Consider the following 16,586-nt stretch of genomic DNA (forward strand, 5'->3'; position numbering starts at 1 on the left):
TGGCTCCCATGCTGCTTACTGGAAGATTCTGAAGTTTTGAAATGCATCTGTAACCAGTTTCATTGATGTTTGCAACAATAAGGTTGCAAAGGTCTTGGGAGAGCTTTTTGCTTTTATCCATCATGAAATGTTTCCTGTGTGACACCTTGGTAATAAAAAACCTTTTTATAGCCCATCAATATGTAGGCTTCTAACTAAGCTTATATTAATTTGCACAGATAGAAAGGATAACTACTCTCTAACTACTTACAGATTCCAGCTCGTTCCTTCCCTTTCCTTGCCTTAGTGCTTTTTCTTAGCGTGTTCAATACTTTTCCCCTGTGTTATTCCACTTCATTACACATGACTCTACTTATGGAGTTGTTTGGATTTTTTATGTGTGGATTACCTGAGTTATTACTAATGCCTGGTGAAAATGTTTTGCCCCCCGTAATCCACCTTTCAAGGGCCCTCTCCTCCATTGGGGTCCTAGTACTTCCCACTTTTCCCCCCAGTTCAACACCCTTTAATCTGCTGAACCTTCTGCTCGTTTCCAAATATAAAAAAAACTCTGCAACTCAACATTGGCCTGCCTGTCTCAGCTGCCTGTGAGGGGCTTTTCAGTTGTGCTGGATTACTGTTCACTGCAAAGTGACCAAGGATGAGTGCAACTAACTTTGAAAATCAACTACTGCTCAAACTTAAAGGAGAACTCCGGTGATTTTTCACATTTTTGACATTTCTCAACGTCACCGAGTACTGTCGGTATGAACAAAACTGAAACAATCGGTTTTACCTAACTCGAGTTGAGTTGAGCTCGAGCGCTACACACTGGGAGCATGAACATGGCTGCCTTAGCTGCTGGCTGCAGCAACTCGAGCTAGGACCAAAGTCCTTTTAGGCAAGTATTTCCACTCGGCGGCCATATTGCAACGCTTTTTGGGCACTTATCGGGCATCTATTTCTGCAGAAATGCGTGTCGTTAGGCTTCACGACACCAATCTTGCTCCAGCGACGAGATCACAACAGATGATTGGCACGATGTCTTCACAGCACACCACATGATTGGCTCAATGTATTCACAACACACCACATGATTGGCTCAATGTATTTACATGTCGACGTTTTGCCGCGTTTTACAACAGTTGAGTGCTGTATCTCCTCATTAGAAAGTCTCTGGTAAAACTGGTTGTTGTTGTTTCATACATAATGTGATGAAAAGCGGACAAAAATGCAATCCAGTAATGAAACATGACCAGAATAGTTTGCCATTATCTTTGCTAAGTGAAGGCTAAAACTTATTAGGCCTATGAGGTAAAAGCAGAGAAAGGATCATGTGGTTTAGGACTTCTTTCTTATCTTCAAACATGTTCTTAAGTGACACCACGAAAAAGTATTGCATGGTGCAACAATCTAATCTTAAATAATTACAATTATTTATGTCTGTGTGTGGTATATAACCTACTTGGGATGCTTACATGCAGATGTCAAAGTGTTTCTATTTTCGTATTGATGTGAATTAATGTGTAGATCCGAAGTTTAAATGCCTATAGCTGTGACGTGCAGTCACCTGACACCACCATCAAATTAGAGGATATTTCAGAACTATTAACGTGAACAGCAGTGCACGCACGTTCACGCTACGAGCATGTTCGGGAAACAGTCGGAAAAACCAAAGGAACGATGAATCGTAGAAAACCCTCTTAAGAGCGTGTCTCCGTCGTTACTGGGACCAGAAGCCCACTGTAACCTGTCATTTCTAGATTTTTAGCCTACTATCCGTTCATTTTATAGCATTTACAGTAGGTACGGCCCCGGAGTGTTTTTACTTCTAGCGATCTCACTACAGTAGACCGACATCAACTTCTCACAATGTCGTCTCCCTCTCTTCTCCCCGTGTTGTTCTCATCACGTTAGTTTTCATGTTCTCCCTGACCTGTGACCCTCTGAGCTGATTGGATCACAATTCAAAGAAACAAAACTTAACCAAAACTATTTATTATTAAAAATTACATTTACCATAGGCTATCTATTTATTCTGAACATTAGACTACAAATTAAATTCTTTACATTTTAATAGTAGCCTAGGCTATACAAAATAAAGCAATCAAACAAATATTTATATACACATTTCAGCTGTAACACAGACAATTACTATTGCAGTCCATTGGATGTACTGTCAACCATGGCTGCAGGAGAAAAGCTGGTAGTAGTTTGGTATGAAAGAAATGTAATAAATCTGACCCACCACTCTCACTGCTTTAAAGGAACATACTGTACCCCAACTTTTTGAGCTCTTCTATTACGTGATGGATGATGTGATTCTGTCGCAGTGAGCAGTGGTAGGAGTGCCCATCAGTAGGCCTACAATCACACTGAGCTCTGGTCAAAAAGAACAAAGAACTCAAGTACAGAGGCCCCTCCTAATGATTGGCTTCAGAGACAAGCTGAGGAAGAGTAATATTGAAAGCAATTATGTTTATGTTCATGTTTCTTGGCAGACACTTTTGCCTAAATTGACACAACCATATCAATACATGTTAACTTAAATCATCATTAAAATGAATACTTTAAGTCAAATAACCTACATAATAATAATAATAATAATAATAATAATAATAATAATAATAATAAAATCATACAGGACACTTTTGACTTCCATTTGTCCTCCATTCAAGAAAGTTAGTTATGCTGTATATTGCCAGTACCTTTGATGCCACCCAAAAGTTCAGGTAATTTATGAAAGCATTGGAGTGAAAAGTTCTGTATTTCTCATAGAGTGGTGGTTGCCTCTAATATTAATACGTATAATTACTGGTAACAGCTGGAAATAGTGATTTTAAGTATAATTGGCAGTTCATGAACTGTTTAGAAAAATTACACTTTAATATAATTAATTTCTGTCATTAGGGCAAATCTCTATAGAATACAAGTGAATGCTTGCCCTAAAGAAATTACGTATATCAAAAAAAAAAAAAAAAATCGCATATGCTTCAGTCCTGCACAAAGGTACAATAGTATTATATAAGGTCATGGTTAATATATTTGTCTGAAATAATTATCTTTTACCAGACTGTTAAAATGTAAATGGCTTGAATGTCTCTTTCACCAAATACCCATCACAGAAATTACTCAGCTGTGGTCTCCAAAACCTAACCAAATGCTTAACAGTGAAATGGGACACAGTATAAACACTAACCTGAAGTACACTTCCAAGAATTTACTGGCATTCTATTGAGAAACATATGTTAGTCTTTACACTGTATGTAACATATCTGTTAGACGATTATAGGAGCCTTTAATTAATAAATTCAATGTTAGAAGATCCAACTCGTCTGCAGCATTAGACTCTGAGCACATCAAATATTTCTCCCATCAAGATGTGGTAGTAGGACACATGTTTAATTAAGTCAAGGGGACAGGAGTGTATTAGTAATGTGGAACTATCAGACCCCATTTTCATGATGCATTCATAAAAAATGCATGCAGCCATCATGAAAGGTTCACCATAATTTGTGAAGGGGGTTTGTGAGACAATATTAATATCCACTGTAAAGTTTGTGTGTATGTGTGTCTGTGTGTGTGTGTGTGTGTGTGTGTGTGTACGCATGCATGCATGTATATGTGTGTGTGTGTACGTGTGCAGAGAACCCCCCCAGACACACACACACACACCACCACCTCTCATGAACCCCCATAATCACACAGGGGCAGGAGAAAGGATCTCTGCCGTTACCGTTAGCGCTGATGATGAGGTTAAAGAAGTGTCACTTTGTCTTTGCCGATTTTTTAATCACGTCTGAATCATCCCCGTGGCACAGACAATCTGTGTCACCATAACTGACCACTAATCTGCCCAGATATGATTATACCTTTGCTGGCACGCTGCGCTGGCCGGTGTGACAATGACGCTCCCCCAGAAACGGGTAATGAGTGATGTTCCTTGTCCCCAGCTGGGGCTCTCGCACGGCAGGCCTGCCCTGATCGAGCATCCTAATCACCAGTCAGCCAAAGCCTCCTCTCCTCTCCTCTGCATTAGGGCTCCTGTGTTTGTGCATATCAAAAGATTCCACAAACGCATTGGCAAAACACATAATCATCTGTTTTTTACCCCCTCTCAATCCCCCCTCCCCCTCTGTTTTTTCCCTGTGATCCAAAATTGAAACAACTGGCATGGAGGTGAAGGCTGGCTGCCTAGCTTATGCTTTTCAGCTGTGCATACCATGATTATTTTTTGTGTGAATATGACAGCCATGCTGCTTGTTAGTAAGGATATTTAAGAGTGATGCTCTTAATGTTCATTATAAGCAATGGATTCTCTGGCATTGCCAGGAGGGTTTATATCAGTTCTGACAAAGAAGACCCCTAAGTGGTATAGGGCTATTTGGTCTAATTAGTCTGGTATAGCACAGACCAAAGACCCATCGCATCCACTTGCAGTGATGACAGACATTGGGTGGCTAGTATCATCAAGCTAACCAGGTGTTGTCTTGTTCAGTTGCAATTCCTCATTTTCATCATCTTATATGTCAAGTGTGTAGTTGCTGTTGCCATTCATGTTTATTCATTGCTGTTTTAAATGATACTGTACCGGTTTGTGTGCCTGTATGTACTTGTATAAAGCTCTGCTTTGGTATGCAGGAGAGGCCAAAAAGTGGTATCTTTTATGTTTTTACATGACACAAATGTGAGAGAATTTGGTTGCAGGTGATACCACAATGACCAAAATGGAAACAAGGCAATTGAACTACCAGTATTTGAACTATTCTCAATAATTCCTTGCCTCAGCACCCCCAAAAGTATTTCAGAATATGTTCTTTTAGAATAATTCCACCTTTTATGAATACCAGGGAAAGAAATCTTAAATAAAATCGTGCTTTTCATTAAAAAGTCATTTTGCAGCACCTCCACGGAGCTTAAACTAAATTGGTCAGAGGACTGCTGAAGCTTAATAGACCACTTGGGATGTGTAAAGAAAGGTTGAAGGCATTTTAACTCCCTTGAAGATAATACCCTATCACCATTTTTAATTTTTTGGGAAGGGGGTGAGGTGGTGGGTGTTTTAAAATAGCTTCCCATTTAACTAGTCCTTGCATATATATACCTGGGTGTCAGTGCATATGTTTTCCCCTCTTCCCTGGCGTGTTCTGTCTCAGAGACAAGACAAAATGGCAGCCCACTCTGTTGGCATCCCCTTTAACAAAAAGAAAAGAAGAGAAGAGAAAAAAAAGCATACTCTGAGTGAGCTCAGAGCAGGGCAGGCTGTTCCCACACCCCACCCCACTCCACCCAAGCCCAGCACCTCCTCAGACTTGGAGAGCTTTGTTGTCTTTCTGCCACTCACTGCCCACCCTCTCGCTTGCTCCCGCGCTTGCTCCCTCACCCCCCCCCCCCCGTCTTTCTCTCTCTCTTTCTTTCTTTCTTTCTCTCTCTCTCTCTGTCTCTCTTTCTGCACCTGCTGCATACATCAGCCTATGGAATGCTGAGCGAATGCCCAGTAAAACTGAGCACGGTGGTGACAGTCAGACAGTGTGTCTGTGTGTGTGTATCGGACACCACACACACATCACTCACTCTACCATGCACACAGACAACACACACACACACCACACACACACACACACACACACACACACACACACTCACAAACACACACGCACGTGTCTGGTGCCCACTTCGTATTGTACGGTATTTTAATGGCAACACTGTAACACTGTGCAGTTGTGTTCCAGCAGGTCTGTGTCAAAGACAGTTTGGGAGTAATATGAGAGATAGTCATGCTGCAATGTCATTCTTGTATAGTAACCACTTTCCATGCTGGAAACTGAGGAAGCTGAGTTAATCCACTGTAACCTTTGTAAATATCTAACCTTGCCTCTGCCAGCATACTAACATTCTTAGTTGGCACAGTCTTCTTTTTTTTTTGTTTTTGCTGAAGCTGATTTTGTACCTCAAGTTCAGCTGTTCAGTAGACACAACCTATCTCCCACCAGGAGGATTTTTTTTTCTTTCTTTCTTTCTTTCTTTCTTTTCTGTTTGTCTTGTTGTTTTTCCCCCCCCAGATTTGTTTGTTTGTTTTCTGGGTCTCAACCACTGGCACACGGGTGCGCCACCTGCTCCGGTTCTGTCTTTACTTGGGCCAGACGGCACAGCTGGCCAGCCTTCTGACACTCGGATTGGCTAATCCCTGCTGGTCAGTCGCTCCCTGTCTCCTTCCATGTCATTGAACTGTCTCTCGGTCAGCGCCAAGCCTGCCCCCCCCCCCCCCACCCCCGTCCTCCCACACCGCACCGCAGCCGAGCCGCCCCGTGCCCTGAGAATACTCTGGCCAGCATATGGGGATGGATATGTGAATAATTTAATGAGGTCAAAATTTCAAACTTCTCATTTGCCCTGTTAACTTCTTCTGTAACCTCCAACACCACCACCACACTGTGTCTTGTTGGAGGTTAATGACCATTTTTGTCATCATATTTTTTAGCATGTTCAAAACTTTGTTTTTTTTGGTGTAAGTTCAATTTTCCTTGTGAAATGCACAGCTAGGAGCTGATCACCAACTCGTAGGCTAAATGTGTGTAAACTCAGACACATGAGTAATAAACTTAAGTAACACATTTATCACCGCAATCACATTATCACCCAGTGGTTATTCATGTGGTATAAATACCAAAATTTCATTCTGATACTTCTTTGACAAACCACTGTGCTTATTCATGTGCTTAATGCAGTAGTTAACCTTTAAAAAGACATTACAAACCTCATACCAACATGTAATGGTTGTCTAATTATGTATGAAAAAATATCAGATGCTACTATGATCAATTGTATTATTAACGGCGTAATAATCAGCTATTAATAGCCAACAAACAACAAAGATTGTTGATATTTGAACTAATCAGCCAATCAAATTACACCTCTTTTTTCTGTGTTCCTGATGCAAATTGTTGGTCTGAACCACCATGTTTGTTTACCATTTACAGCATCAAGACTGAACCCCAAACATGTTTTGCCTTTTTGAGTGTGCATATAGAGTTACAGTGAGAGGCAATAGACTGGACCTTTAGAATATCACTTTCCATTAAGCTTCCTAATTAAAATCAAAATGGAGTGCCGGTCCAAGTGACCAAGGGTTTGGCATTCATTCGCATAGGACATCTTCTTAGTCTGACCTAAAATATTTACCCCTCGGCCGGCATGTCAAAAAAGCATGGGCCGTAGGAGGCCAATAGCTACATGATGTCATCCCTGCTACCGCTAGATTTGGAGATATTCATGGAAGGAATTGTTCAGCCCTGAACAAAATCAGCAAATATTACACAGGACCGTTTGACCATATATATAACTTAGTAATGAATCACCAGAAAAGCACTTCCAAATGTACCACTGGCCTGGCCAAAGAACACATTCAAAGTGACAATATTTAACCATAGCAAGGCCAGAATGGTCTCACCACCATTCAAATGTTCTTCTTGGATGCGCAGCAAGAATCATAATTCGGTATGAACCTAGATGTGCACTGTGCAGTAACTGTCTATGTCTGATGTGGGATGATGGACCTCAATCATTCAGTCAATACTCTTCATGGTAAGAAGCTTCCTTTCACAGTCCATTTGAAGCCACGCTGAACTATGCATTGTCTTTACAACGTTAGAACATGGATGGCGCACATGGAAACTCTCCTCCGTGGCAGAACTGCGAGCAAGCAGAGCTATGATGTCATGTCAGCTGGCTGGGACTGGAAGCCGTACATCTGCGAGTCATTGGGAACTAGTTTTTTTTTATATAAACAAATACAAATTGGACAGGAGAAAAAAGGGAATATTTGGATGTAATTCAGGCCCAATTTTGCAAATCACTTCTTATCATCTTTGTATATATGTGCAGGTGTCTATATAATTCTCATGCCTAGCTCGCATTCTGTGACCCATTTCCTTTTGATGATAAGTTTACACTTCCAGAGCGTTCCGTCAGAAGGGGCAAGCTTTATTCTGTCTTCCCTTTATGCAGGATGATCAGATGGCACCAGGATCAATATAAAAAATTGAAATATGCAAAGCGTGTGCTATGTTTGGCATTGCACAACCCTTTCCTTTTCATCTCTGTCTTTTGATGTTGCTTTTAATATGCATGGCAAGAGAGGGTGTTTAATGGCTATAAGCTCCTTCACAGCGAAGTAGCCTCTGTCACAGGTCTCCTTTTATGACAAGTGATCAACAGGTTTCTGCCTCTCATTCTCAATAAGCATGCGTTGTGCCTGAGTATCATTTCATCCAATTCAAGCCCCTGTCAACAGGCCTGCCTGAAGTACACAGGAACACATCTGGCTTCCCGGGGAAATGCGCAGAGTGATCTTGATACTACACTGTACCATTGGACAGTTTATGGATGTAGTGATTTGGTCTCATTATCAGTCCATCATTGTTATCCAATCTGAGGCATACAATTTTACACTGAAACTGGAATGGAGGACAGTAGGCATTTCTGTTCTTTAATTTGGCTACTTTTATTCGAGCATGGTCATTTCCAAGAGAAATTAGAAATTAAAAATTCAATAATACTTTTACAAAGACATTTCAGGAAAGATTCTTTTTTCTGTCATGGTATCATACATTGTATTTTAACAGTCCCTCTTCATTTTTTTAGCTAAAAAAACAAGATGAAGAAAGTGGAATTTTTTTTCAGTCGAAAATACAGTGTTTTCACAATATCGTATCAAAAGTTCCCAAATTTGGAATTTCCAGTAGCTGGAAAATAAAAGAAACAAAACAAAAATAATAAGTTGAAAATTCGCATTTCACAATTAATGTTTCAAAACACAATAAATGCTCTCTTTACGTAAAATTTGCCTCAATGATCAACGCCATGTTCCTTTTTACTAAAATATATCTATATATTGAAGAACTATAATACTGTACACTACAGTATGAAATAAATAAAATTAGGAAATACAAAATGGGCCACATAAATAAATGTTATTTAACCTACAAATAAAATGAATGCAATTTTGTTGTTGCAAAATGGTTTGGTGTAATACTGACAAAAAGTTAAAGAAAAAAAAATACAGAAAATTGCACAAACATGTAAACTAAGGAACTGCTGCCTATTCTTCTAATACTGTCATGGGTGCTCCAAAGAATAGGGTGAACTATTTCTCTTTTTTAATACTGAAGCTGGTGAAAAAAGGTAACACAGGTCACCTTCCTTTTACACTATACAAGGATGGCACTTGCAGAAAACACACAGATTAAAAGGTTTGCATATAAGGCTTTTTTTTTAAATAAAAACACCTTACAAAGGCTTTCTCCTTCTTTGTTCACATCTTTTTGTCCTTCATATTGTCACCAGACCCTTCCACTTCCTCAAACACTGTCTATTTAAGACTTCAATACCTTGAAATCACACAGGTATGTGGTTAAGTTCCTTCACATAAAGAGATGCTGAGGCCTACGAATGTGGCTAGCTGACCAGATGACAGGAAAAAAACCATAGACGACATATTAAGTAAAAGTCATAATACTGATGACTGTAGTGGGGAAACCACAGATTCTTTTTTTTACTCAACACTGTATAAATATACATAGGCAATAATTTTTTATTATTTTTGTAGTGATTATAGAAGCAGAGTGCAATTTGTACAAGTTACTAGTTTGTGCTATAAATACTATGGAACACAGGTTTTTTTTTTTTAGGATGTTAGCACCGCACATAGTTTTAGGCCTTAATACTGTACAATTTTTAAAATGTATTTTATTTCTTCATTTTTTTTAATTATTTTTGCATAATGCAGCTTCTTACACAACTCCCTTCCCACCCACCCCCCACACTCACTCCCTCACGCCCACCCAGTTCAGACTTCTAATCAGTGTGTGAGAACGAATTGGCCACCCTCCCCGCCTTTTTTGAGTCCTTGGATACAAGCTTCCCAGAAGCTTCAGGCACGTGCACGTATAGCCTCAACACAGCAGTGTGTTTTGAAATCAAATCAAGCAGGTAACAATATTTCTTGGAAAAAGAAATAAAATGTAATGAAGAGAACAGAGTGGGGTTGGGTGGGTTGGGGTGGGGATGAAGACATGGGAAGCTTTTGAATGCAGTAGTTTTCTCATTTATTACATGCCGTCCTCCATATTGTCCTCGTGATCAGATTTGGTTTCAGTTTTCCCGTCAACCGAACTGTCGTCCATGGAGTGGTCACCGTTCTCCTCCTCGTCCCTCAACGTGTCTGGGTCTGTGTCCATGCTCTTGTTCTCGCTCTCCTCCTCCTCCTCCTCGAACTCGTCTTCCCGTCGTCCTATCTTTGCGTACGTTCCGTCCACTTCCTTCGGCCGTTCTCTCATACCTCCGTTCATGCCCTCGCGTAGGAGGGCGTCCCGTTCTCGTTCTCTCTCCCGTTCCCGCTCATGCTCTCTTTCCCGTTCGCGCTCCCTTTCCCGATCCTCCAGGTCTGGGTAGCCCGGAGGCGTGATGCCCTGCAAGTAGGCCCGGTTCATCAGCAGCTCCGTTGGCTCCAGGTGACCCTTCTCTCGGGCCTCGCGTTCGGCCGCCTCCCTCTCCTCGGCCTCCCGCTTGCAGTACGAGTAGCGGTGGTTCATGTGCTGCGAGTACGACCCCGAATGGGAGAAGCGCTTGCCGCACTTATCACACTGGTAGGGCTTCTCGCCTGAGTGCAGCCGCGAGTGCTCGATCAGATGGTGCTTGTGTTTGAACGCCTTCTTGCAGATTTGACACTGGTGCGGTCGTTTACCTGCAGAGATGGAAACAGAAGCAACAAGGGAAAGGGGGCGATTAGTTATAAATCCCCAACTTCATGCAAGCAAATCAATTGAAGTTGCAAGGTAAGCAAAACAAGTATTAAGTATTAATGTGAATATTCCATAATATTAATATGATATAATATTCTGACAAGTGACAAGTGGTTGATTTAAATGTACTAATAAGGCACAAAGCTGGCATTCCTGTGTTTACATCACAAACTTCCCTCCTATAGAGAAAGCATGGAGACACAGAATCACAAATACTTATTTTCTGCATAAGCACCACACTGCAACATAAATAAACCATTGCAAAACCAAATAATCAAACAAACAAATGGAAAGCTGCTGAAAAGGAGTAAACAAATAAAAACACAAAATTGAACTGGAGACTCTTCAGGCCGGTGTGAATCTCTGAATGTAATGGCATTCTGTCTCAAAAAAAAAAGACAGAAAGAATATATTTATAAAAAATGTTTCATAGGTTTCTATGGGCGCATATTGGGAGACAGCAGCTTTTGGACAGGTCTGCTATACCAGTCTGGCAGCACAGGATGCTACAGTGAGCAGAATGAAACAGAAGCTGAGAGCATCCATGGCTACAGATTTCATTACATCATGCCTCTACGCTAAATAAAAGTCGATGTTTGCGTTGATGCTGGGAGAGTCCCCCACCCACCCCACTCCCTTTATAGCCACTCTATGTTCATGCTCTCTAACTTTGGATTTACTGTAGCTCAGCAATATCCGGAAATACAGGGGCCTTCATCATACGCAAATCATGAGACGGGAGTTTCCCTTTTGGCATTTCAAACAGCTTGTGACAGGGGCTTTACAAGCCCGCTACGCATGCACTAGCACATCTGGCTAATTCCTGGCCGCAAATAGCCGCGGAATGCCAGTCGACACCTTCCATGGCTGCCATGCTTGATGTCGGGGGGCCTAACCCTCGCGCTCCCCTGCTATACCCGGCATATATTCCTGCCACGGAGCCCGTCTGCACCGCATGCCTCTGCCGCTGCACCCAGAGAGAGAAGAGCGGGTGAGGAAAGTGATGCAATCAGATGAAAGAGAGAAAGACCAGGAAAAGAGGTCATGGCGCGGCAAGGCGCTGCAGTCGCGTTAGCTGGAGAGACTGGTTAAGTTACACAGAACCAGAGACTGGTTTCCAGAGATGGAAGACTCATTTTGAGGCCTAGGGAAACAAACTGAGGTCAGTGTTTCCGTCAGACATCGGTACTAATGATGGAGTGCGCTTTTAAGGGTTTCCAAAGCTGGTGAGGTGGTGGTGACAAGGCATGCAGTGACTGAACTGACCAATCAAGACCTCTGGGCAATCAGCGTCATAATTTATCAGGCAGAGCCAACTAAATCTCTCAAAGTTGCACATTAAGCATGCACAAATTTGTGAAGTCTAAAATGTGATAAATGTTACTTTGTTTATTTTTCCCATCAAAACAATTGAATTATAAAGCTATCCTTAAAACAAAACTACACGTGTGAAATATATAAATGTGTTGCCAATCTCAGGTGAGAAAAAATATACCAGGCTACACCTAAGTGCAATGATGAGTAGTAGCCTGGGCTACTAATTAAGGAATGTTTTGTTTTGTATCTACATCTAATACCAAAATTAAATTGATGTAATATAAAACTTTCGGAATCCTGTCAATGGGAAAGAAACATGTTAGTTCTTTTTTTTTTGGCTTTGACATCCAAACTGAAAAAAAAAAGCGAGGGTAAAGAAAGGAGGAAGCAAGAGGGGGGGAAATGAAAGGGTTTAGTAACACAAAAACATGAAGGAAAGCATGGGGTAAAATAAGTGTCTAGAACAGTATATACCTGTGTGCTCATATTTGTGTCTTAGGAGGGAACTGCTCTTCTGGAATGTTTTGTCGCACAAGTCACACGCGTACATACCACTTTCTGTCTTCTTAATCTTCCTCCGGGACAGACAGGAGTCTGAGTCTGTCATGTCATCCAGGCCAGACAAATATTCTCCTGTGCCGTCAAGCAGCTCCCCCTGTAAAGGAACCAAGAAGAAGGGTTTAACCACACCTGTCACCTAAATATAGTCACCTTCTGCTGTTTGATTGAGAACTTAAACAGGGCTCTGTGTAACGTGCTAACGAACACCTCATCAGGAGCCTTCAAAAAGATTCTTTTTTTTTAATTGGAGCAGAAGAAAAAAATCTCTCTTTTCAAAAGAATATTCACACAGAAAATGAGTAATTATGGGGTGGAGGAAGAAAAGCTCCAACACACAATGTGAAATGTTTGCAACTGTGAAATATTTAAAAAAGGCAGGATATTACCGATGAGGTCTTATTATGAATAATGATTAATAAGACTGTATTCCATATATTTGCATTCAAATTTGCTTTAATTTTATACATGAAAGGGCCTTAATGCTATATTTATCTGTTCTTCTTTTATAGGGAAGATTAACCCGATAGGCTTAAACTTAAATTAATGGGAGAAAATATTATTACATTAGAAGGTCATAATAATAAGAGAAAGCCTTTGCAGGGCATATTGCCAGTCTTCTAATTTCCAACTCATAATGATTAAATCAAGAGGTGCGCTAAATGACCAAAATTGAGCAGCAGCAATGCCCTCATTAGAGGGACTGGTAGTGCCCTGACAATGATTCCAGAGACATTGCTACACTGGCTTTTAAGAAAAGAGCACTATCATTCCGCAATCAATTTGAGCTAAATGCCCTTAGCTGTATTTTTAAAATCTAATTTAATAACTTAGAATAGGAAACATTATTAATACTTTTTATCAAAATGGTTCCCTCTATGTTAAACAGCCCACAGCATTGAGCCATAATGAACATGGGGGTCTGTGCATTATTCATTGCTATGTTGGAACTCATTTTGGCTTTTCTCTCACTCTTCTTTAAAAAAAAAGAGAGAGACAGAGAGAAAAAGCAGCCTCCAAAAACTGTCAGAGAGTCATGAGTGTGGAGAGAAGTTCACTGTCCTTCTCAAGGGGCTCGTCTCTGAGCGTCTCGGCAGACACTGCCAGCCAGCCACTCGACTTGCCGTAGAGAAGAGCCGTCGCGGGGGAAGACACCTGAGATGAACCAGTCTGCATGGGGGACGGCGCAGCATTGATTCAGACTACTACAGCAGGGGCAAACAGATGCAGCTCCGTCCTGGAAGAGGAGGATGGAGCAGCTGGCACTGAGATGCAGCCTTGCACTGCACTCCGCACCTGAGACTGCCAGGCAGCGAATGAGCGAGCGCGCGTGTGTGTGAGAGAAAGAGAGAGAGCACGAGCGAGTCGCACATCATAACCTCCGCAAAACAGCCATTATACGCTGATACTACTAATGACGCGTGCTGGGAAGCCTCGTCACTCTGGGCTCGTTCAGCAGCTGTTTATCTCTGAGGCTGTACAGCTTCGACAGACTCCAGGTGAGCCCTCATTTCAGACTCTGAGTACCTTTTAATTAGCGAGAAGAATGAACAGATCCTTTCTGAGACAGCAGAAAGAAGGAGAGGGAGCAAAAAAAATGAAAGAAAAGCAGAGATAGGAGAAAGAAAAAATGCCAATGAGCTACAGCACGGTTGGGCTTATTTACCTGGAAACCTTGCTTTCGCTGGTACTTTCGCCTCTGCTGCATCTCAGCAAAGGTGGCAGCCCCTGCGGCGTATGTGTAGGCCATGTGTGGCAGGAAGCCCATCTGATCGAGTCCCGGGTACGCCCTCAGGCCAGGTATGCTGGCCTGCACCGGGGGCATGAAGGTGGGCGGGGGGAACGCACTCTGTGGGGGCAGCTGTGTGTACAAAGGTTTGGCACTGAACGGGTTGATGCCAAACATGTGGCTAGTGCTTTTGTCGAGGTTGCCGTTGTTGTTGCCGTTGGAGGCGGCAAACTCCTTCTTGGACAGGTAGGCCAGATTCAAGGGCTCCTCCAGGTGCTCCCGGTGGGAGGAGATGTTGTTGTGGTCAATGGGGACACTGTTGGGTTTGGGGTGGCTTTTCATGGTCAGGATGTGCTTGGCTTCCCTCATGAGTTTTGGCAGTGATAGGTCCAATGGCTCGGCCTGGAGGTCCTCGGACGTGAAGCTGTTTGGCGTGTACGAGCTGCTGTGGGAGTTCTTCGACGACGCGGAGGAGAGGTTCAGCGGGGATGGAGTGTTGCTGCGGGAGTGGTGGTCCAACTTCTCTGCCATCTGTTTGGTTCCGGTAAAATGGGCGGTTTTTGACAGCCTGAGGGGAGTGTCACAATTGTTGACGTTGTTGTGGAGCTCCGCCAGAGTCGGCGACGTGATATGGTCGGGCGGCTTGACCAGGGACACTGGGGACCTGGCGTTCATGGAGTCTTTAATTGGGGTGTGGTTGGTAGCGGGCAGCCCCACCTCCATGCCCCTATCCATGGGAGGCGTCCTGCCATTGCCGTACTGGTACACTTTCCTCTGCTCGAACCACTCCTTGACAAATTCCTGAGGGAGCCCCACAGCAATGGAGATCTTGAGAAGCTCCTCGGAGTTGGGCTCCATGTTCATGGCGAAGTAGGCCTTGAGAACAGACATGTGGTCCTTGTACGGATTGACAGGCCCCGTCATGGCCTTGTCGGAGATGATGGACGAGAGCAGCATGGCGTGCTTCTCCGCAAACATCCCCGGCTTGTTGGGCGTCATGTTCTCGTTGGGCTGGAGGACCGCCTTGATCTCCTCGTTCATCTTGCACAGGTAGCGCTCGTGCTGATGCAGAGGGATGGGACCTGCGAAGGCCTCTTTGCAGTATTGGCAAGAATAAGGTGTAAACATTAAGTTGTTCTCATTCATCTTCTTCTCATCTGTACCTATGTCTACTGTGTGATTCGACTTCTCCTTTTTGATATTGCTAAATTGTCTCTTGGAGTCCGTGGTCAAGCTCTGCAGGCAGGCTTTGGCTTCGTTCACCTTCTCTAACGTGTAGTCGATGATGCTCTTGGTGGCTCCGTTGTGGTTGACCACGGGCAGGCCCACGGGTGGGCCGCCCCCAGGGGAGGTCAGTCCCTGTTTATGCTCCTCCATCTGAGCGCTGAGGTCCTTCATGTACGCCTTGAGCTTGGAGATGTCCTCGGGCTTGCAGTCCATCTTCTGCCTGCACACAGTGTTGTCGACGATCTGGAGCACCTTCTGCACCTCGCTCAGGTTGTTGCTCAGGTGCGGGTACCCGAGCAGCTGGCCCTCCATGGTCATCCCCAGGGGGTGCTGCATGGGGCTCTGGGCCGAGTTGTAAGGGTGGACCCCGAGTGGGCTTCCCCCGCCCCCTGACCCACCATTCATGAACGGCCCCCCGCCACCTCCGGGCCCTCCAAAGCCGTGTGAGGCCAACATCATCTTGTAGTCGTTGAAGTCCAGTGGTTCGGTCTTGATGTCCATGTGGTTGGACTGGTCCTGGAGGCCCAGGGGCTTCCCGTTCTCCAGCTTGTGCCGCAGTTGGGTGATGGCGCTGTTGGTGGGGGAGGAGGAGGCGGATGTGGGTGAGGAGCCCGTCTTCATGTTGTTGCGCATGCGGCCGTTGACCGTGATCAGGCCGATGCACTTCTTGCTGCTGATGTGGGAGCTGTAGGAGCCCGAATGGGAGAAGCGCTTCTTGCAGTTCGGGCATTCGTACGGTTTCTCACCTGAGGGAAGACAAAAAGTCGAAACAAACATTAATATGAAATCAAAAGGGGAAAAATAATTCCTTAAAATAGCATTGTTTAAGTTTGATATAATAGTATTGTGGAATAACCTGGGCAAATTAAGGCCATGAAGTTCATACATTTTTGATAATGTGATTGACTTAAAGAGGCCAACCGAGTAGAGCAAGTGTTCCATAGAAAGTGGAAATAAAAGAAAGACAATCAATT

General features: G+C 43.2%; 1 protein-coding gene across 4 annotated transcripts in view; it reads right to left on the reverse strand.

The window, feature by feature from the left end:
- Positions 1-9,801: 9,801 nt before the first annotated feature.
- Positions 9,802-16,586, reverse strand: part of zeb2b (zinc finger E-box binding homeobox 2b) — an 84,323-nt gene continuing 77,538 nt past the window's right edge. For 3 of the 4 annotated variants that reach the window (XM_042080771.1, XM_042080769.1, XM_042080770.1), the window contains exons 8-10: positions 14,323-16,358; positions 12,573-12,753; positions 9,802-10,723 (exon numbers count right to left, since the gene is read on the reverse strand). In XM_042080771.1, coding sequence (XP_041936705.1) covers positions 10,089-10,723; positions 12,573-12,753; positions 14,323-16,358 — 2,852 coding nt within the window. In that variant the 3' untranslated portion in view covers positions 9,802-10,088. The remainder of the gene's footprint in view (positions 10,724-12,572; positions 12,754-14,322; positions 16,359-16,586) is intronic. The other variant, XM_042080772.1, reaches the window with a different exon arrangement.

The sequence above is a fragment of the Alosa sapidissima genome, chromosome 23 (genome assembly GCF_018492685.1).
Source record: "Alosa sapidissima isolate fAloSap1 chromosome 23, fAloSap1.pri, whole genome shotgun sequence".
Lineage (NCBI taxonomy): Eukaryota > Metazoa > Chordata > Actinopteri > Clupeiformes > Clupeidae > Alosa > Alosa sapidissima.